Source organism: Pituophis catenifer, unplaced genomic scaffold, assembly GCF_029215685.1.
Source record: "Pituophis catenifer annectens isolate HBS135680 unplaced genomic scaffold, rPitCat1.0.hap2 SCAF_3, whole genome shotgun sequence".
NCBI lineage: Eukaryota > Metazoa > Chordata > Lepidosauria > Squamata > Colubridae > Pituophis > Pituophis catenifer.
The window spans coordinates 144,946,294-144,969,972 of NW_027256883.1; the positions used below are offsets into that span (position 1 = coordinate 144,946,294).

At 37.3% G+C, this 23,679-nt stretch overlaps 1 protein-coding gene across 1 annotated transcript; it reads left to right on the forward strand.

Annotated features, from left to right (window-relative positions):
- The first annotated feature begins 3,329 nt into the window (after positions 1–3,329).
- Positions 3,330–23,679, forward strand: PTGER3 (prostaglandin E receptor 3). The gene is made up of 2 exons (XM_070941268.1): positions 3,330–4,290; positions 17,973–23,679. Exons 1-2 carry the CDS (start codon positions 3,430–3,432, stop codon positions 18,258–18,260), a joined length of 1,149 nt encoding a protein of 382 aa, XP_070797369.1. The 5' UTR covers positions 3,330–3,429; the 3' UTR covers positions 18,261–23,679.

Genomic DNA, 23,679 nt, shown 5'->3' on the forward strand with positions numbered 1-23,679 from the left:
GATATCAAAATCATGAATAAACCTAATACATTAAGCAGCAAACAGCACCTATTTGCCTATCTGACCACAGTCCAGTGACTTTAGAACTAAAACTAGAAAGCTCTGATTTACACATTTCTAGTTATTTGATCAGGTATTTACTACCCAATCAGCAAAAAAATAATGCCCACAGTTTTCTTTTCAAAGACAATAGAGTCAAATATCTCCCTTGATAAAATGGGAAGCAATGAAAGCAGTAATGAAATGTATTAATCATATTAGCAGAATATAAATTTAAAAATACTTAAAAATGAATTACATTTAGGAATTACAGTAATTATTAGCAAAATAAAATCGGTTCTTCAAAGTCTAGATAAAGAGAAAAAGAATTAGCAAAGTAAAAATGTATTCAGCTTCTACTTTTAGCAACTAAATTAGCTACAAAACAAATCTAGATAATATGATATGATCTGGTCTGTAGCTTCATTTGAGAAAGTCTGATTAAACCATTGTATGACAAAGCAAAGTAATGAACAATTGTTCTGCAAGGAATTGTGGGATTTCATTGCTTTATAACGAAGAAGCATTTCATTATTTTAAAAGGATCTTGAAAAAAAAATCTCTAAAGCCTTTAAAAGGTTTCAATTTGAATGCAGAATCTTTGTAAATTTACAGATTATCACTCAATTATAATTACAGGAAAGTAATAAATTATTTTCAAATCTTTGCCGAAAATGCTTCCATCAATTCTCCATTTGCTTCTGATATAACATCCACTTGTTATTGGGGTCTTATTCTTTCTAACCTACTTTTTTTTTGGACATATTGTGGTTCAGTTGTTCTTCCAAGGAATATATCCCATTGATACACAAATTGATTACAAATTGATAATCCCATTGATTTTGCACAAAGATTGGGTTTTCCAAGGTTTCTAGATCCTTGGAGAATTTTTTTTCTCATTAAAATACTGGTTGTTTCTGTTGTATAATTTAAAAACTCATAAAATGAAACAGACATAAGAGGAATGTTTTAGAATTAGAATATTCTTTATTGGCCAAGTGTGATTGGACACAAGGAATTTGTCTCCGGTGCATAAGCTCTCTATACATACAAGCAACAAAGTGACAAATCATAAGGTACAATAATAAATCATAAAATACAACCAACAAAATGATAGACAAGATACCAATAGGAGTAGGTAATAGGACAGATGAGAAGGATAATAGTAATACCATCCTACATGGTTGTGTTTACGTCAAGTGTTGAGCAGAATGATGGCATGGGTGGAAAACTGTTTTGTTATGCAATGCTCTATAGTGGCGTCCTGAGGGGAGCAGTTGAAACAGTTTTATGTCCAGAGTATGAGGGGTTTGTAGATATTTTCCCAGCTCTCTTTCTGGCTCATGCAGTATACAGGTCAGTGGAAGGCAGACTGGTTGCAATCGGTTTTTCTCCAGTCTGTACCTGTTTGATTATTGTACCAATCAGGCAGTTATAGAAGTACAAATGACAAACTCAATTCCTCTGTAGAACAGTATCAGCAACTCCTTGGGCTGTCTGAGTTGGCACCGGAAGAACATTCTTTGTTATGGTTTTTCATGACGGTTCTAATGTTAGGTATCCATTTCAAGTCCTGAGAGATTATAGAACCCAGAAACTTGAAAGTCTCTACTGCTGACATTGTGTTGGTGATAGAATAGGAGGGCTCCTATTAAAATCTACTATGATCAGGGCCGGATTTAGATGAAAAGAGGCCCTAGGCTATTCCACTTATGAGGCCCTTTCTCCTATAGTGAAAGTATAATTTTAATTTTGCTAACAATTTGAATGTAGGGAATGTAGGCCCCTCTTGATCTTGAGGCCCTAGGCTGAAGCCTAGTTAGCCTATAGGAAAATCCGGCCCTGACTATGATGTAAAGTTTTAAACGTGTTTGGTTCTAGATTGTTCTGGCTGAATCACAGAGACAGTTCTTTAACTAGTCAACATTATACAGCAGATAATAGTTTCTCAATCATTAGCCTAAATCATTATTAATGAAATGCTGTTTTGAAGCACTAGAGAAAATGTGTCAAATTACATATAACTTTTTCTCACTAGGTGGCATTACTGCTATGTTTATTAAAAATGCCCTTTAAAAACAAAATTGCAGCCAGAAATAGATGTGTGAGAATTACAGGAGGGCAATATTTAAAACTTGCAACTCAATGTGATAGCATGAAGTCTGAGCACTGCAAAATACACATTTCCCGGTAATCGGCACTTTCAGTCACCAGAGACAACAGCCAGATGGCCTCTAGGGGAAAAGTTCAAAGAACTGTTGCTATCTGGCCTCAGCAGAAGCCTGGGTTTTGCAAAGGGGCTCTCACTGGAAAGCCAACCACCTCAATTCACAGGGACCTAAAAGGACTTAACAGGGCTCAGTTCAAACCATGGAAACTATATTACTATTCTTACACCATGGAAACTATATTACTATTCTTACAGAAGCCCGGTGCAGTGCAATACCTCATCATAACACTCCCAAACCCCAGAAACCATGTTTCATAATCCCCTCACAGATTTTAACACCCGCACACACACCTCACACCATATTCCATTACCTAAAGCTAAGGGAGTACTAGACTACTAGTCCTACCCAGTATAAATACTAATAATGCTACATTATATGGAAAGGTGGTTAAACCTGTCCCCAAGGTGCTTTTTCAAGAGGCAACTGGGCTTTCTGGTTTTCTTCTTTGAAAACGTTTCGCTTCAGAGTCCAGTTGCCTCTTGAAAAAGCACCTTGAGGACAACCCTGAACGGGATGACTTGAGAATCTCCATAGACGGTGTTAAACCTCATCGCCATCCCACGATTTCGGGCACTTAAAGGGACCATTCTGCTTCATCTTTTACACCGCTCCCTTGAGCCATGGACTGCAATCCGCCCCTTCGATTAATCCCATGGGATCATTCGCCGTTGAGGAAGAAGGGGAAAACTGGGGGCCAAGCGTCTTGCGAGCCTGTGCACCCAGGGAGGAAAAAAACCCCGCGAACCGTATCCAAAACCCAACCAGGGGATTGGAGGGAAAAGCGAAGACGGGAAAAGGAAAGACGCCTGGGCTGTAGAAAAACACCACACCCAGGGAGAGTCCTAGGCACTTTTTGAGCACTCGTGCTTGTGTTGCCGGTTGCCTTTTCTAGTTGAAACCGGAGCGGCGGGCAGACAAGAGACGCCAAAGTGGGAGCGTTTAGTTTTCTCTCCGAGCGAGCGAAGGAAAGAGAGAGACACCTGATGAATGAAAGCTCCGCCTCCGCGCTTTTAAGAGAGCGGCGGGCTATCTTCCTCGACCACTTGAAGCCCCGAGGGCGGCTCACCAAAGGCGGGAACGCCGCGATGGAAGGAGATCGACTCGCGCTCCGCTCCCTCTCGTCGCCCGGGCTTCTCCTCTCGTCCTTCGCGCGGGCAACATGACTTTCCTCGGGCTCTATGGGGGCCGGCTCAACTCCACGCCGTTCGCCATGGCCCCCCTCGACGCCGCCGGGAGCCTGGAGAAAGGCAACGGCAGCGGGACCTTCGCGGAGCAATGCGCCTCTGTCTCGGTGGCTTTCCCTTTGACCATGATGATCACGGGCATGGTGGGCAACGGTCTGGCCATGCTGCTAGCCTACCGAGCTTACCAGAAGAAGGAGAACCAGCGGAAGAGGCCGTTCTTGCTGTGCATTGGTTCTCTGGCCCTGACGGACCTCACCGGGCAGCTGCTGACCAGCCCCGTGGTCATCACAGTGTACTTGGCCAATCGGAAATGGCTGGCGGTGGACCCTTCCCAGGGCCTGTGTGCCTTTTTTGGCTTGGCCATGACCATTTTTGGCCTTTGCCCTCTCTTCATCGCAAGTGCCATGGCTGTGGAAAGGGCCCTGGCCATCCAGGCCCCCCACTGGTACACCGGCCACATGAAGACCAGGTTGACCAAGATGGTGTTACTTTGCGTGTGGCTGACTAGTTTTGCCTTTGCTCTCTTGCCCATGATGGGCATTGGGAAGTATACACTTCAGTGGCCGGGCACTTGGTGCTTCATCAGTATGAAGGATCATGAAAATGCCAGGGTGGGCAATGCTTTTTTTGCTTCTACGTTTGCTTTCTTGGGTCTCTTTTTCCTCGCTGTTACTTTGGCATGCAACATGGCAACCATAATTGCACTGGTGTGTCGCTGCTGGTCCAAGAGCTCAACATCCCGATCAAGGAAGCAGTGGGGCAGGATTACCATGGAAACCTTTATCCAGTTGCTGGGAATCATGTGTGTCCTCCTTGCTTGTTGGTCCCCACTTTTGGTAGGTTTCTTCGGTGTGTCCAGTTGCTACAAAGTGGTCTGTTGGCACAAAGCCAGGCTATAAATTGTTGTAGTAAATCTAATTTGCGGGAAGCATCCAGTTAGAGAAAACTGGCAATAGTGCCAGTAACTTATTACAACATATGTGGCAAAAAAATTTTTACAATGCTCTGATATGTCTTTATGTTTAAAAATGTGAGAGAAAAGAGATGGCATCGTAACAAAATTTTAAATTCATTATTAATTAGTGTGCTATACAATTTTGGTCAGTGTAATTTTTCTGTTTATATAACCCCTGTCCTGTCTTTAGCTTTATTAAAATTCTGTCCAAACATCTTTAGAGATGAACCATACACACATTTATGATTGTCTTTAGCTAAATATGATTATAACTGAAAGTGGTTGTAGATATACTTAATTTCATTTTAACCATCATAGCAGTCCCCATTTTGTTCTTTTCTTCCCGGTCTTATTGAGATTTGTGCTCGGTATTGTAGATCTTTGAAATGATATGAAATGCTTTACCGAAGGTGAAAATGAGGCAGTTGTATATTCTATAACTTCAATGGGTTCCTTCAACAACAACAAAAAAAATGGGAAAGTACTTGAAAACAGGTCAGACTATTGATCTCCTAACTGTGATATTCCAGTCTCGGGGAAGACCTCTAATAAGTTAAAACTATGATTTGATCTGGAATTTATTCTTTGCAAAGCATGTGCTTTGCTACCAAATCGAGTTTACTTCATCTGTATAGGAATGAACCAATTGCATTGCATTATGCTGGTGCTTTATTTATCTTTAGTTAAAGAAGATGAAGAAGATAGAGCACCAGACTTGGATATACATGTATGCTTTTAAGCCACACAAAGCTTTTACTGAATAACTGTTCTATAAGGTATGTATTCAGAGAATGAAAAGGCCCAACTGATCAGCACTGAATACCTGGTTGACTTATAACCCTTTGTGTTAAATTAACAGAAGTTAAGAGAAAAGGATGTGAACACTAGATAGCATCTCAGCCATTGGAGCTGTAGGCTAGATATAATCATGGTATGACCTACATATCAAAATTCAGCTCATGATAACTCTTATACTGGGGGATGTTGAAAGATTTAAAACACTTCTCAGATGAGTAGGGAAGGATATTGAATAGCTTTTAGTTTATAAATTATTTTGTTAACTAATAAGTTACAATCATTGAGGCCATCCATCTTAAAATCGGGCTCTAGGTAACTCACAACCAAAGAATAAAACAATATGTGCAGCTATAAAAACAGAAAACAATAGAAACAAAAATCTGGTGCTACAATCGAGCTTGTCCAATGCAATCCATAACCCTCTTCTACTCCAACCTTCTCCTATCCCGACATATGAGGGGAAAGCCAACCCTTAAGTGTTTTCTGGAAGCTTAAAAGTGGGGAGGGGGCTGTCGGATCTCAAGGGAAGGGTGTTCCATAGGCCGGGGGCTGCAATGGAAAAGCATGCTGCCTAGGAATGGCAAAATGGCAATATTTAAGGGAAGGGACATGCAGTGTGCTTATCCTATCCAATCTGGTGGGATGGGCAGATGATGATCGCACACTCTCTGTCACTAAATGATTTCATTCAATAGTTGATTTCACCCAGCAGGTGAGAAACCACATTGCAGAGGCCTAGGATTGACCTTTACCCTCACTAACACTGAGTGGAACTTGCGTCCAAGGAGAAAAGTGGAGAACTACCCCAAATAGTTCCTCCCCTTTCCCACCCCAAAACAGTTTGAAAGCATATTATGGTTGATAATATTGAGATTTAGGAGACCTAAATCCCCGCTGAGATTTAGGAGACCCAGGATGATTGAACCTGTTGTAAGCCCTCCAAAGATCATGTACAAGCACAATCATGGCCATCTGGGTACCACTCCAACCTGAACCCAAATTGAAAAGGGTTCAAATAATCTACTTCATCCAAGATCCCCTGAAGCTGAGGCCCAAACATCTTCTTCCTCAGAAAGGGCATGTTGGAGACTGTACAAGAGCAGTTAACAAGTTTGGGTCCAAGGATGGCCTCTCTAGAAGGCATCCTTTCCTTTGGCACATTAACAACTGTTCAGTCCAAGCCATATGCTTTAATATATTTTAAAAGATTGTTACCTTAATCCAGAGATTAAGATCCAGAAAAAATTATTTATGACCGGTTTCCACATTTATGACTATTGCAGCAACAGAAATTTTGGGCTCGGTTGTGAACATGCTTGCAGAGAGTCTTTTGGAATTGGCTAGCTATATTTAATATAGTAAGATTCTATGAGACAAGAATAGAAATAATTTAATCTATATGTCAAAACAATGATAAAGTTTGCAACTTTTAAAATTTCATGATAAATAAGAAAATAAATTTAAAACAGTGTTTTTAATTAAAAGGGTTAAAATAAGGATTAAGAGCCCTGGGAACACAGTGATTAGAATGCAGTATTGCAAGCCAACTCTACTCACTGCCAAGAGTTCAATTCTCACCCGCACAAAGTTGACTCAGCCTTCCATCTTTCTGAGTTCAGTAAAATGAGGAACCAGATTGTTGGGGGCAATATGCTGACTCTAAACCGCTTAGAGAGGGATGTAAAGCACTGTGAAGCAGCATATAAGTCTAAGTGCTATTGCTATAATAGATGAAATCTGAATGGTGGGCAGAAATCAGGATGGATCAAAATCAATGCTTTTTTTTATTTTTATCAAATTTATTTTAATAAAATGCTTATTAATGTAAGATACATTAATAATTTAGTTTATTCAGCATGAAATGGAGCCTGGTTATGTAGCATGAGGCTGTATATGCTGCAATATTGGGACTGTTGGTGAGTCAAAAGTTAATTTGAGTTAATTTAAATCAAGCCTTTTTACTAGTGATTTAAATTGTGATTTAAAGTGATTTGATTTAAATCAAATCCACCCTGGCAGAAATGTTGAACTTTGTTTCCAAAAGTACTCCAAATATTGCAGATACAGTAGAATCTCTGGTCACAAACGCTTCTGACCACGACTAAATTGGATTCCGACCAAAATATTCACTTTTTTTTTTTTTTTTTTGCAGCCTATTTCCCCTTCTGCGCCATTTTTTTTGTAAGCGCCAAATTTCCAAAATTAGATTCGGGTCATGACCAAATCGGGTTGCGACCAAAGTTATGGGATGAATTATGGTCATGACCAGAAGTTTTACTATATATGAAAGGCCACAGTAGGTAACCTTCAAGCAATCTTCCCAAATATTAGCTTTGGACGCTGATCAAAACTCATTACAAGCTTTGCTGAGACAAGCTGAATGTTGCCATCTCCAGGAACAGTAGAGGCAAGTTCTAACTGATTTTGCTCACAAGCACCCCACCCCAAATTTGTAACCCCTCTCCAATCTGCTTTCAACCTCCTAAGGGTCACAAACCATGACCAAAGCAAAGAACCTTGTTCTATGCAATCTATTGTGGTATTTCACCTGTTTTAGTTTTCTACTGCTGATGAGAGTTGTGCATTTTAATCTGCAGTTTTTGCTCTTAATTCCTGGGGAGCTATTTACAGGAAAGTTTATTCATTTAATAAATAAATACATGAAACAGCTTAGCTTCAATTTCCCAATTGTGTTACTTTTGATCTTGAAGGCTCACTCACAAGTAGCAGAGAAAAAGTTTTTAATGAGGCTTAGTGAGTGAATTAGTCTGCAGTCCATTGTGGCAGATTTTCACTGGTTCCCAATCCCATCACTCATAGAAATCACGGGATAATTTAATCATAGAGCTAGTTAGTTTGACTATACTTCAGTTATGGATTAGTTTGGACTAAAAATAAATGATCGTTTTTTAAATCTGAATATCTCTCTGTTTATATTATTCAGCAAACATAATCTGTATTAAACTAAACATTTTGCCTTTTCTCCAAGCCTAGCAGCCCTTTGCAAAGAAAAAACTGAATTTACACACATTATTTCAAAATAGTTTCTGCTACCAGTGACAGCAAAAAAATAATTGCTTGGGATATTTGTACAAACAAGTACAACAAAATGTCATTTGTGGCATTTTATTTCCATTTATGACTATTATAGTACCTTGTATTCATTTTGATATATGAATTAGCTTTCTAATCTTGACCAGCCTCCAAGTTGTTCAGGGAAGCAGCTCTTTTCTCCAGTACAATGATGGGAGAACAAATTCAACTGTAAACAGAGACATCTGCATAATCAAATGCTTTCATTAAAATAAATAAAAGCGATATCACAGCCTAAGCACTACCCCTATTTTTATATGACATCATCATATAAAAGGGACAGATTTTGCACTATATTGACAGAACACTGCCTTCTTCATTTGACACACACGTACCCCGGCAGACACTGCAGATTATAAAGTTGTGGTTTTCCAAGGCACCCACCTTCCCAAATTAAAATGAATATGGGTTGCAGACTTAAGAGTAGACAGGCTATTTGAACTTGCTCCATTTAATTTTTTTTCTGAAATGTGCCATTCCGAGCCAAAGTACAGCTCTTGGCACAGAAAAAAGAAAATTGCACACCTAATGATTTGCGGGAGCATTCAAACACTAATGCCTACTAACCTATCTATATGACTGATACTTCCTTTTTAGTCTAAATATTTTAATGTTAGTTATAGGTCTGAGTTCTTGTGTAACAGTAGCAATAACAATAGCAGTAATAATACTATAATCAGCAGCAGCAGTAGCGGTACTAGATTAATAGAATATTCTTTTATTGAAAATGTGTGATAGGACACACAAGGAATTTGTCTCCGGTGCATAAGGTCTAAGTGTGCATACAAAGAACAAAGTGATAATCATAATATACCAATAGAAGATAATAGGGAAGATGAGAAGGATAATAGCAATACAGTCCTACCACATGGATAAATATTCTTAGGCATGGGAATAAATATTCTTAGGCAGTGGGAATTAGGTACAGTATTTAGCAGAGTGATGTCATGGGGGGGAGTCTGTGTCTAGTTCTTTTAGCATACAATGCCCTATAGTGGTGTCCTGAGGGGAGGAGTTGAAACAATTTATTTCTAGAATGTGAGAAATCTATAGATATTTTCTCAGTTCTCTTTCTGGCTCATGCACTATACAGGTCCTCAATGGAAGGCAATTGGCTGCAGTTGTTTTTTCTGCAGTCCTAACTATTCGTTGAAGCCTGTAGCTGTGCTGTTTGGTTGCTGTGCCAAACCAGACACTTATAGAAGTAGAAATGACAGACTCAATAATTCCTCTATAGAACTGTATCAGCAGCACCTTGGGCAGTCTGAGCTTTCTGAGTTGGCGCAGGAAGAACATTCTTTGTTGGGCTTTTTTTGTGGCGTTTTTGATGTTAAGTGTCCATTTCAATTCCTGAGAGATTATAGAACCCAGAAACTTGAAGGTCTCTACTATTGATACTGTGTTGTCTAATATTGTAAGAAGTGGCAGAATAGGAGGCCTTCACCTAAAATCCACTATCATTTCTACAATTTTAAGTGTGTTCAGCTCCAGTTTGTTCTGGTTGCACCAGAGGGCCAGTTGTTCAACTTCCCATCTGTATGCAGATTCATCACCATCTCAAATGAGACTAATGACTGTTGTATGATAAGAAACCATGATTTCATTCTGAAGTTTCCCTTGTGCCATGTAAACTGATCCTATATGCCTAACAAATGCTGCACTTCCTAAAGGTTATGACAAACACTGCCAATAGATTTGAAGAATTAAGATGATTGAATTATAAATTATGCTATTTTATCTTATGACCATATGTATGACAGAAATATGTTAAATGTTTAATTCCTTGACCATAAGGTGTGGCTTGATCTATACTACATGCCCATTTTTTTTGTGGTCCCACTTTATTAATTTATACCCCATTTTTTCAATTATTTGAACAAAATAAGTTTATATCTCACTTTTCCTCCAGGAACTCAGAGCACAGTGCTATATGTATTCCTTTTCCTCCACAAGAATGATCTTGTGAGCTAGGATGAGCTGAAAGAGTAACTAGCCCAAAATCACTCATTTATTTTCCATGGCTGTGGATGGATCTTCCTTGTTCCAGTCCAACAACTTTAAGCATTACATCACATAGATTGTCTCTGGCAATCTAGCCAAGTTAAACCATTGCAGTACAAAAAAAATAATCTTGTGACCATATCTCCTTACCCTTGGTCAGGGGAGAGTTAATGATAGAGTGTACTTCAGTGCCAACTCCACCACTGTTACACATGCCTCATGATGTTGTATGCAAAGGGCTCAGCATGTAAGGAAATCTTGGCTCACTTGTAGGCATCTCTCAACCCCAAAAAGCTAAATATATTTATTTTTGTATAAATTTAATCAATTACATTCTTCATCCATTGCAGCCTCATCATGAAAACATATGTTCCTAATATGTGCTTAGAATGTATCAAAACAGTCTTTCCAATTCTAGTTTTATTAGTTGTTGAAGAGCTTAAAGCATGTTTATAGATACTAGGATATCCAGAATATGACAGTATCTAATGATCTGGAGATAGATTTTTTTTTAAATCTCTTTAAATGATCAAGGTGACTTGAGTTGATCCTGATTTAGCCTGTTATTTTTTTATCTGTTATGAACTGAGTTCAAGCTCTTGAAATGACTATCTAATGCACACATATAACACTGCAATCAAACAGGCAAATAAGCAGTTGTTTTCATTATTCTCCTTTGTATTTCACAATGTAGGTTGAATCATTGAATCACTTAATAAATAGTGGATGTGATACAAGAACACACTTAAACATTTCAAACACCAAAAGGTTTTATCTTTTGGTATGGATATTGACATTTCCTGTAGATGTTGACTTTCACTATAGAAACCAGAGCCTCAGTGAAACATAGAATAGTTTCTCAGTGAGAATTTGGCAGATTGATACAAATATCCAAATGGAAAAATACACGTCTCCTAAATTAACTTTGTTCATTTGCTGTTCTAAAAAAGCCTTACGTAATTTGGTGCTAGTCGCAACCTTACCCTCTTGGCAGCTGAAATTTGTTTGAGATAAATGTTGACAACAAAGAAAAGAGAGGAAGGGTTTTTTTGGCTGGGTGAAGGAAACCTAGGTGTCTCAAGGACAAAAAATTCCCATAACCAAATCTAGCACTTTATCTCCGCATTATCGTCAAACTCTGAGGTAAAAAAAGTAGTAAATTCAGTCATTCAGATTAATAGAAAAAGTTTCAAGCCTTATTTTTTTCAAGTAAAATAAAACTTCCAGAAAGAACAGAACAGCAATGGGAAACCTATGACCAGATGTTGGAGCTGCTGCGAGCCAGAACTCACTTTTAATGTGCAAAAAAATCCTTGCCTTGTAGCCGTGCCTCATGCTATCAAATTCCTTGCTTTCCCCAAATACCATCCAGGAACATTTGATGTTGGAACCATAATATGACAATCCTGCTTCTTTAATGTACTGGGTCAAGTCATAATCACTGTGCTAATACCTTGGTTATTTTCCCGAGATTTGTGCACCTAATTTTTGGTTGTGATTTTTTGATTCCTAGTATATTTTACATTGGTATGCACTTTATTTCCTGTCTCCTAGTCTCATCTTTTGTTAATATTTTTTCTGTGACAGAGTCCAAATTAGGGACTCCCTCACCAAAACAGATGAGGGCCCTTTTCCTCTCCCTTTCCTTCTCCCTCTCTTCTTTCCTTTAGTTTTAAATGGTGCATGAAAGTGGGAGGTACACTACACAATATACAATATACTCTTAATGAGTTTTAAACAGGGTTAGGTTTTATACAGGTACTCTTCAACTTATGACCACAATAGAGCCCAAAATTTCTGTTACGTGAGGCATTTATTAAATGAGTTTTGCCCCACTTTAGGACCTTTCTTGCCACAGTTAAGTGAATCATTGCAGTTGATAAATTAGTAACAGTTGTTAAGTGAATCTGGCTTTCTCATTGATTTTGCTTGTCAAGAAGATGGCAAAACGTGATCACATGACCTTGGGACACAGCAACGGTCATAAGTGTGAACCAGTTGCCAAGCATCTGAATTTTGAACACATGATCATGAGGCTGTTACAAAGTGCTGCTACTTCTTATGTGTGAAAAATGGTCATAGGTTACTTTTCAGTGCCATTGTAACTTTGAACACTCACTAAATGAACTGTTGTAAATCAAGGACTATCTGTTTTGTTTCATTCAGCTCATATTTATGGATTTTATATCGAATTAATTTTCCTAGTTTATTTTAAAGATGGTTTGTGCTTAATTTGATGGTTATAAAAATTTTCATAAGAGATTAATTTAATTTCCAAGTTATATATCACTTTGGAGCAGGGGTGAAATCTAAAATTTGTTACTACTGGTTCTGTGGGCATGGCTTATTTTGTGGGCGTGGTTTGGGGGTAATGTGACTGGGTGGGCATGGCCAACTTTTTTTTTTACTTTTAGAAGCATTTTTTCTACAACCTTAAGAGGTTGCAGAAAAAAATGCTTTTAGAACCTTCTGACAATCAAGCAAGTCAGCTGGGATCGCCAGAGGCTTTTGTACGCATTTTTTTTCTACAGCCTCTTCGGCCAAAGAGGTTACAGAAAAAAATGCTTTTAGAAGCCTCTGACGATCAGGCAAGTCAGCTGAGATCACCAGAGGCTTTTAAAGGCATTTTTTTTTCCTACAACCTCTTCGGCCAAAGGGGTTGCAGAAAAAAATGCTTTGAAAAGCCTCTGACAATCCCAGCTGAGCCGCGCAATCATCAGAGGCTTTTTTTTTTTTACTTTTAAAAGCATTTTTTAAATGCTACAAGAGGTTGTAGAAAAAATGCTTTTAAAAGTAAAAAAAACAGCCTCTGATGATCACGCGGCTCAGCTGGGCATGGGGGGGAGAACGCAGGGATTTTTGCTACCGGTTCTCCGAACCACCTACCATCGCTACTGGATCGGGCGATTCGGTCCGAACTGGGAGCATTTCACCCCTGCTTTGGAAGTGCTTTCAGGTAAAATCATAAATGTTTTAATGAAGAATAAATTAGCTAATAGAAGAGAATATATTTAATTCAGAGTTGAACTGGGACTCCATACTATAGATACTGCTTGAAACATAAGCACCTTATTCGGAACACAAACAAACAGTTGGGCACTAACTGTATGAATTATTTTGCAAAATCCTTGCAGGAAACTACTGGTAAAGTTTTAGGTAACTACTTATCCATTTCCTTTTGTCAAACAGACCAAGGCATATACAGTACCGTAATGGGGGGAGAGCAGTTTTTTTAAAAAAGGAAAAATGGCAGCACTCCAAGCCCAAATGCACATAAAAACATGCAATCCCCACTTACCCTGGTTACAACCTCCTTTCTCCCCCACTTCTACCACACAGCACATGTTATATCAGCCTGTATTCAGCATCATCCAGTTCCCTCAAAGTCAGTCTCCACAAGATATCCCATGATAAGAAAACATTATTGTAAAAAAAGAAAGGAAGAAACAATAGCAGAGAACTAACTCAACCCCAGCAAACTCTCCAGGGGTGCATGAGGCAACTAAAGGTAAGAATAGGATGGGGGCAAAATAGAACATATGCAAGTAATATGTTTGATTAGACTGTTGGTTTGAGCTCCAATCTTAGCAATTTGGTTGCAAACGTATCACCATTCAAGGAGATATCGTCAGTGCATTTTGAATTGTGCTCATCTGTCAGAACACAGGTCTTTAAAAAGATAGTTAAAGACCTGTGTTCTGACAGACAAGCACATTTCATCATCAAATGGTGATGAAACGTTTGCAACCAAATTGCCAAGCTCAGAGCTCAAACCAAAAGCTTGAGCTACTAATATTCAAACACATTTCAATCTATTTGATACCCAGAGCAGAGGACTGGAATTTAGGACAGTGGCCACCAGATTCTTGATTCATTGTATAAGTTAGTTATGCAAACTGTCCTCCCAAGCAATATTTTTCGGGATATTGTTTGACTGAACTGAAAGTAAATACATGAAATGTTTTCAGAAGCTGGGCAGGAGAAACTCTTTTTCTCATTTGGAATAACTGCTGGCTGTAAGCACTTCCAGGAGGAATACCTGCAATCAGTGTGAGGTGCATCTCTGTTGATGCCTGAGGGCCATCGCACTTCAGTGCATTTTGTAACGGAAAGCCTGGCTGCCTTATATCCTTACATCCTCCACTTTTTCTCAGAAGACTGATTTGGCATGGCTGGGCAACTGTTCCACACCTTTGACTGTGTTTGCATGACATGGCTGAATAAGGGAGGATCCTTTCACCAAAGCAGCCCTGAGCATGTTTTTAATGAAAACTGCTCTTGTGTTATCTTGCAGTTGACTGGCTATTGCATGACATCATGCCCCAGGTGTAACCAACTTAAGGATGTTACACAAATACAGCTAGTGCATAGGTACAATATACAGTGATGGGGAATTAATAACAGAAATGGGTTTCAAAAATTTGCTCATGCTTTAAAATAAAAAAGGTTAAAATTATGACAATGTTTTTTATTTGTAGGGAAGCGGAAAAGAAAGGCAGGAGGTCAGGTGATCTCTGCATGATGGGAATTAAATATAGCCTCTGATTTGCTTCATTGTATGATACATGTAATACAATATCATATTGTATTAATTTATTTGAATAGAATATACCAATTGGATTAACATTAGTTACAAAAATACCCATTTAGAATATTCTGTAACAAATTTCTTAATGGAAAAATCATGTAACATTAAAATCTGATAGTCTGAACTCTGGTTATAATTACTCTTATCCCTTTCATGTAGACTTAATTTAAAAGGCAGCTGTGCTTTCAGTGTTTATGAAGGAAATGGAGAATTACAGAAAGTGCTGATTGAAGGTAAAAAAAGTGAATGCCAAATAATTCAAGGAAAAATAAATACCACTTAGATTTTTATCAGAATATATTCCTTCTCTGCATGAAATAGAATCAAACTGCAAGCTTATATTTAACTGATATAATTTCATGGTATTACATGAAGAAAATGGACTGATTCTAAGGGTATAGGATAATCCTATTCAGTCTTCAGATTTTAATGAGTTAGAATGATGGATGTTAATAGAATTTAATTTTCCTGAGGATATTATACAGTTTGTCAGATATGTAGCTCATTAACAGAGCTGGAATTTGACATTAAAAGTAGATTTAATAATTTTCCAGAAATTAAAAGATATTTCATGATTCAAACTGAAAAGGCAATCCCCACCCCCCGAGAGTGATTAAATGTGAATGTATTTATTTCTTCCACAATGATTTCTTTACTGATTCAGCTGGTTTTCATAATGGTTTAAAACCTGCAAAATATTTTTGTTAGAAATATAGTTGAGAGAAAAGTAGTAATTGGAAATAATGAATTTCTTTTTAAAATCTATTATCCCTGAAGTCTTTGGATTTATGCCCAGACTGAATTTAGATGGGTTAAAATAAAAATAATTTTTATTGGCAAGATTTTTCTAACTTATGCAATATTAAAAACTGGATTTTTTGTGTGTATTTTTATATTGTATTTTAACAAGCTCGAAGTCATATATTTAATATAGGCAGCTATATAAATTGAATAATACAATTATAGTTATTCTTTCTGCCATTCTGCTGGAGAAAGTGTTAGAAAAAGCAACCAAAAATTACTGAAGGGCTGGAATAACTGTCCTATAAGGAAAGAACAGAGTCTTTGAGAGTATGTGGTTCAGAAAAGTTACCAATAAAAGGAGAATTAAGAAAGTGGATAAGGAGAATTCCATCTCCTCCTTCCCAATTTTAGATTTTGATACCTTCTAGCAAAGCAGAAAAAGATGTAACTGAAAACAGAGAAAAGGGGAAAACATTTTCCTTCTAGTCAAGCACACCTTCGGGAAACTTTATGCATTCATGTTCTATCAAGTTCTTTGTAGCAACCACAAATATTTTCTCCAAGATGATCTACCCCTAACTTGTCCTTTCAAGTCTTCCAATGGTGTAGTCATCACCTCTGTAATCAAGTCTATCTCTACAAATTTTTGGCAACCATACAGAAGAGATTTCTCTCTGCTAGATATTTTTACTTCCCTGCATTGTTTGTTGCCCTGAAATGCCTGGTGATCTCCCCCAAGCAGAGATGAAATGCTCCCGGTTCGGACCGATCACCCGATCCGGTAGCGATAGAGGCGGGTGGTTCGGAGAACTGGTAGCAAAAATCCCTGCCCCCCCCCCCCCATGCCCAGCTGCGCCGCACAAACATCAGAGGCTTTTTTTTTTACTTTTAAAAGCATTTTTTCTACAACCTGTTCGGCCCAAAAAAAAATGCTTTTAAAAGTAAAAAAAAAAAAGCCACTGATGATCGTGCAGTTCAGCTGGGATCCTCAAAGGCTTTTTAAAGAAAAAAAAACCCTTTTTTCCTTTTAAATGCCTCTGACGATCCAAGCTGAGTTGCCTGATCGTCAGAGGCATTTAAAAGAAAAAAAGTCTCTGCCGATCAGGCAACTCAGCTGGGATCTTCAGAGCCTTTTGAAAGCATTTTTATGACCTCTTCACTGAAGAGATTGTAGAAAAAATGGTTTTAAAAGTTAAAAAAAAAACTGGCCACGCCCACCCAGTCACATTACCCCACTACCAAGCCACGCCCACAGAACCAGTAGTAACAAATTTTAGATTTCATCACTGCCCCCAAGTATAATAATGCCTTACCCTACTTAATACTATATAGAATGAATTGTTACAACATATTATGATGGTTACCAGTTTTAAAAGATTGGGCAAATGTATGAAGGATAATATTATAATAGCTAGTTAGTCATAATAGCTATATATTATTTCCGGTTTCTCAGTATCTGTTTCTCGCAAAGGTAACTAAGATGTGTGCCATCACATTCTCCTGGTATAAGGTATACAAGTTATCTGGTTGCCCATCTTGAAAGCAGTATGTTAAACAAAATGGTACAGCTAAGCAGACCTCTCCCCTCAACTCGCAAAATGCCTTTCTTGTTCCACAAAAACAAGACTCAGAGTAGCTTCTTTGTGGCTTTCTTGAGATCTTCCAGATTTGATGTATCAAAGTTCACACTAAATCTTAAGAGTGATGCAGAGGTCTTGGTTCTGGATTCAGAACAGCCAGAAATGAACTTGAAGAAGAATTTGTGAAGAAAGCGTATTTTCTGTGTTTCTCCTATGACTCTTTAATTCAAACAACTAGGGCAGCTCTTCCCCACAAGACTCAGGAATATTGTTCTCCTTTAATATTACTAACTATTATACAGGTGGTCCTCAACTTACATAGTTTACTTAGTGATAATTCAAAGTTACAACGGCACTGAAAAAAATGACCTATGACCGTTTTTCACACCTACGAGCATTGCGGCATCCCCACAGTCATGTGATCAAAATTCAGCTGCTTGGCAACTGACTCATATTTATGACAGTTGTCATGTCCTGGGTTCACGTGATCCCCTTTTGTGATGTTCTTATAAGAAAAGTCAATGGAGAAATCAGATTCACTTACCAACTGCAGAGATTCACTTAACAATTGTGGGCAAGAAAGGTCATAAAAATGGGGCAAATTTACTTAACAAATGTTTCACTTAGCACCACAGAAATGTTGGTCACGATTATGGTCGTAAGTCAAGGACTACCTGTACTGTATAAAAGAATGATTTAAAGTATTGCCTTGAGTAATAATAGCATATTTCTTTTTGCTCTTTCTTTCTTTTTTTTTAGGTGACAATGTTGAAAGTGACTTTTAACCCCAACCCTATGAATCAATGCAGAGAATCCTGTAACCAAACCCAAAGTACAGAACAGCAGCCAGAATGCAATTTCTCCTTAACCCACATCCGCTTGGCTTCACTGAATCAGATCCTGGACCCCTGGGTTTACTTGCTGCTTAGGAAGATCCTCGTGCAGAAGTTTTGTCAGGTAGCCCGGGCCATTTCATGCTACCCTCAGGACAAATGGAAGGGGCAACATATCATTTTATCCAACAAAATCAGACGCACAACAGTTTGAATCAACTTTCATATCGTTACTTTCTTTTCAAACACTCAAGTGTTTTCCTTACTGTGAATCTGGGCATCCAGCACATGTCCATTTGTGTCTGTAAATAAATTGTGGGGAAATTAAGGTTAAGTTGAGTTCTTTTTTTAATTCACTAATTTAAATTTATCTAAGCAGGGGTAAACCTGATTAGATGAAGGCTACAGACTAGGTTTTTAAAAAAATGGCAGAAGGTGGCTGTGGCAAATCAGTTTCAAATGCTGCCAAGAAAATTGTGTGTCCATGAAATCACCAGCAATTAAAAGAATTCTGGTAGTCAACATTGCATTTTTGAACATTAGGAGGAAAGAACTATGAATGGAAATAGGCTATTGCAATATCAGGAGGCATCAGGGAATAATCATGTTTCCTGGGTCTGAAAAATGTGGTCAAGGACCTGTGCAATATTGCAGATGTGTCAAATTTTATATTTAGTAAAAACTTGCCAAATTTGAGATTGTTCTATTAAGGATCTGATTGGGCATGTGACTGATTCCCATCTTGCACCAAGTCAATATATGATTTTGGGGTTAGGGTTAGAAATATGTTTAACCAACCAAATTTTAATATGTTGTATAATCTATTTTATGATACCATTATATTTACATGTTGCTGAATTCCAAATAGAGATTGTTCTGATGTAGTTGTTTATGCAGTAGTACATATCTGATCGTTTTCTCAGTAATTATATTAAATTGCCCATCTATTTTATATGCCTACTGACTGTATTGGATCCCTTGGATCCAATTAAAACAGTCAAATTCATATTCTATTGAAATCAATGTAGAAGGTCCAGGCTAAAATCTCAATTATTTCAATGATGCATGTGTCCTGAAACCAATCCATATTACATATATATTAACATATATGTGTAATTTTTATTAAATATAGTTAATATAGGCTCATACTATAGTTAAAATATTTCATGTGATGTTTTAATCCAATATTAATTTTTCAAATTAAGTATAATTTTCACTGGACATCCTTCTATATAAGATAGACCATTAGCTAAAATGTGGATTAATCAGTCTTTCTGTATGTGGCATCTTCCAATTCTTTTGAACTCCATTCAGCCTCAGACAATACAATCACTGGGCAGATGGCCATGTATTGCAGTAGTTATAATCTAAAATTTAGATAAGCTAAATTAGAGAAAACTACATTGCATAATATATGCATATTGGTATAACGCATGGATTTCATAGAATTTAGTTCTTAGAGAAGTCAGCAGGCACATAGGGATGAATAACATTTACATATAATTCAAAAGAGGTAATTAAAAGCTAGAAAGGAAACAAAAAGAACAGAAAACGTCCTGGCCAGCAATCAACACACAGACAAGCAGAAATTAATAAAATGATTAACACTAGACACTGAAAACATTACCTAGCCCAGTGGTGGGATTCTAGCGGTTTGGACAGGTTCGGGCAAACCGTTAGCTCCGACTTTGAGCCGTGAGCAAACCGGTTCTCTCTTTCTTTGAAGTGGGCCTGCCCGCCCACCCCTGCGTTATACTCACCTATATTTCTGCTTCCAAAGCCCAGCTGATCGGGGTGGCAGAGTGGATTGCCGCTCCTTAGCTGTTTCCTTGCTCTCAGCAACGCGGAAGTTCAATTTTCTGCAAACTGTGCACATGCGCACAGCATACGTCTGGCGCACGGCTGCGGTCAGAAAACCAGTTATTAAACCTGTAGGATCCCACTCCTGACCTAGCCTGATAATGAAACTTCTGCATGAAAACAACCAAATTCAGGGAGCACCAAGGACTCCACAACCAAATTAGTTCCAATCAAATTATTTCAATTCCCTCAGTTGAATAAAATATTTTATAACAGATATGTAGGATCACTGAAGATAGACAAAATACTACTTAACCTTTTGTTAAGCTTTTAGCTTTGCAGCTATACATATTTTTAATGGCACCTACAAGGTCTGGTTATTCTTTTCATCCAAGCAGCAGTTTTTTTAAAAAAATATATCAGGTTTTCTGTTTATTAACTTATTCTTTTTAGCTATTTTATATTACATTCCTTAAGTATGTTTGCTCATTTAACTGTACCCAAGAACTATTAAAAAAAAGAAAATAAATAATATAACCAATTATTTAAATAACCAAATTATATTAACTGTTCTTTTCTATAATTAATTGTAAAACTAATTTATCTAAACATATATTTTTTCTTCTGTTTCTACTATATTGTAAAATTGTGACTTTATTTTTAAGAAAGTAATTTTCAAAAAATTCACAAGCCAATGGGAAACGATGTTCATGTGAAGCAGATCCTATCTTGGTGCCACAAACAGTTGTTAATACATACTTGTAAGAGGCATTTTGGAAAACCATTATATTTCTAGTTTAGTGTCATAGTTTGATTTCCCTTTCATATTAGAAAAAGTCTAGAAGTTTATTGCCAATTCTGAATTTGCTTGTTTCTCTTGCTGAAAAAAAACTGGGGAATCTTCACACAGCTGCGTGAAGAGCACTGTCAGACTTTCAGTTGCATCTCAGAGTTACCTAGACAAGTTGAAGTCTTGCAGTCTTGTGATCAGGGAAGCAAGGCCATGAAATCTTTGTCTTGGTGCCAAATTTTAATAAAAGCCCTGAAAATTGGTCATTAAGGATGAGCCTCTGCATAGGCTTGAACATCCGGTGCTGTGCACCAAGGGCTTTGGACTATCTCCATTGCTTGAAACAGGGCTCCCAGCAGCTGAAAGAAGAGTATCTAGCTTGGTATGTTGCTTTTTGGGGTTTCTGTTTAATTTACCTGCTACAGTTAAACAATAAAGCTTAAACTTCTCCTTATGTTTTGGTTGAGCATTGTTTCTGGATCCTCAAAAGAACCATTTGATTGTTATCTGCCTGACACTTCACAAAACAATACCTAGCTGATTTTGGATGATCCCTTCCTACCACTGCTGCTGTTGCCAAAAAAAAAAAAAAAAATCAGGTTTGGGCTTCATTAATACACGAATGAGATTCCACACAAAAAAACAAAACAGTATTGTAGGTTAGATTTGGAAATCTGAAAAACACCTTGCGGAAAAGAGTAGCAATGCATTTCTTTATTGCTGTCAAGAAAACCAAATTGATATGCCCATGTAATCAAGCTTGACTCAAAGGAATGTTTATCTTTTAGGCATGAATAAGGTATATTGGCCATGCCTTTCCAAAAGAAAATTCTTTATTTTCTATGACACAAATCCAAATTATGGTCATTTTTGATGATACTAATGTATGATGTGCTCCAGATGTCTTGGACTTGGATTTCACTATTTCTAGCCAAAGGTAGTGACATATGGGAATCATGGCTAAGATCCAATTCTCAGGTCAGCCTCTGGATTGGCTAGAAAAAGGATATACCATAAACTTCAACGAAATAGTTAAAGACAGATAGGCTGAAATCAAGGAACAAAAAAAGACACAGAAATAATCAAAAGGCCAACATCTGAAAAAGTTTTACTCATAACCTACGTTGCTCAACAAAGTGAAACAAGACTGTGAAAATACAACTGATTTCCAACAACAGATTAGCTTTCTCCTTCACTTGTGCTTTTAACACCTAAACAGACACTCCACTCCAGCATAGTTCTGCTTATCCACCGTTTACAACCAAAATTGTAAACACTTTCCAATTAATCCTGATTTTCAAACTACGATTTAGCTCTCCCTAAAAAAATTCCTTTCAGAGAAACACGGTACTGGGGGAGGCTTACTCTGCAGACCGAAGAACAATTCTTAATCATCCTCCCAGAGTTACACAATTCTAAATTAATGCCAGTTGAGATGTAAGTAAACACATACTATTCTTGTCAGAAGAAGGAACTAATTCAAAATAATGAGAAAGATCTGGAGCCTGTCAGGGATATTGTGCAGAATGTGGAGTTATATCTTCCTAAATCTATTCCAAGGCCAATAATCTCTTCATCTAAGCTGTTAGGTTCACTAGCAGGCAGCTTGCTCCTTTATATATTCATAAAGTGCATATGACACAAAACTCATGGAATATGACACAATTTGTGTTGGAGTGTATTTATATGGGAAAGATATTGGTGTATGTGTACATCTTTTGACACGGTTCCATAGATAAATGAGATTTGGGGAGTGAAATTGTGGTTGTACTGTAAAATTAGAAGAGAGGCTTGGGAAGAACAATTATATTTATTTGGCTAACAGTGGAGTGTTGAATGCTGAAAATTGATAGAATTGTAGCCAAAATGGGGCAACTGCCAAATAAATTGCAAACAAGTAAAAGTGTTTTTTAAAATACCGCTAAAATATTAAAGTCTGAACATGCTCAAATAAGGATGAAAGGTAGAATAATCACAAAATGAATAACAGCTGGAAGAGTAAAATGGATAGGGGAAAACATAATGGAAATTATGTTGGCATAGCTGATGGGGGTTTTTTTGCCCTTAGTCATTCTGTTTCTCTGTTTATGTCAGGAAATATCTTTGAAATGTTGATCTAACAGGTTGTGGATTGTCTGGGAATATCTAGCATTTATTAAGAGTTATTGTTATCTTCCAATGTAAGTTTTCATAGGACACGTAACTCCTTATTCCTTTCTATGTTATGTATGTGGTTGTGAAACAAGTTCCATTTCTCTTTTTGTATTCATTAAAAGGATATGTCCAGTCCCTTGTGCACAAAAATTACTCCATTTACTAGCCTCTTTTTTAAAATGTACTGTATGACATTTTAAAATATAAAGGCTGAGTTCACATTATTGGCTAAAATATGCTGTGTGGTTTATGATTTAGCATTCATAGGAATCTAGCTATTGTTTTAGCAAGTTGTAGGAATCACGTCATGTTAAGCTAAAATATGTTTCCCTTAGACAAAATATGTTATATGTATGCAGCTATTTTATTCTGTTAATCTAAATTCAGGGCTTTACAAAGGTGTGTGAACCCAACAACCAAAAAGACCATTCATACGGAAAATATACACTGTTTGTCCTTGATATTGGTCTATGTTGCTATGTACAGCAGTACTTTAGTTAATAACAGTCATGTTTATTGTATTCTTTATTATTGTTGCAAAGAGAAACAAGTATGTGGATTTTATTGCACTTCTATTTTGAACCTATTGCCAACATATAGAATTTTGAGAACTTAATTGTAAATAATAGGTTTGGGGAATTCCATTCCCCAGATACCATTTTTAAAATTGCTGCCTTTTTAAAAAGCACTATTTTTTTTTATTCCACTTGGACTTTGGTTTTTAATGTGCTTGCATGGAATGTGTTGAGTTGCTGTTTTATTTAATGGTTTACAGTGTCAGTTTGTTGCATTAGATGTATTTTAAAGTTTTATATATTTAAACTGATTTATGAAAGCAATGTGTCCTTGAAAGAAATATATTTAATAAACAGACCTGTGAATGAAAAAA

Excerpts from the sequence above, each read along its gene's own strand:
- PTGER3 (XM_070941268.1), top strand. The coding sequence starts at position 3,430 with ATGACTTTCCTCGGGCTCTATGGGGGCCGGCTCAACTCCACGCCGTTC. Across the intron at positions 4,291-17,972 it reads CTTGTTGGTCCCCACTTTTG|GTGACAATGTTGAAAGTGAC; the intron begins GTAGGTTTCTTC and ends CTTTTTTTTTAG.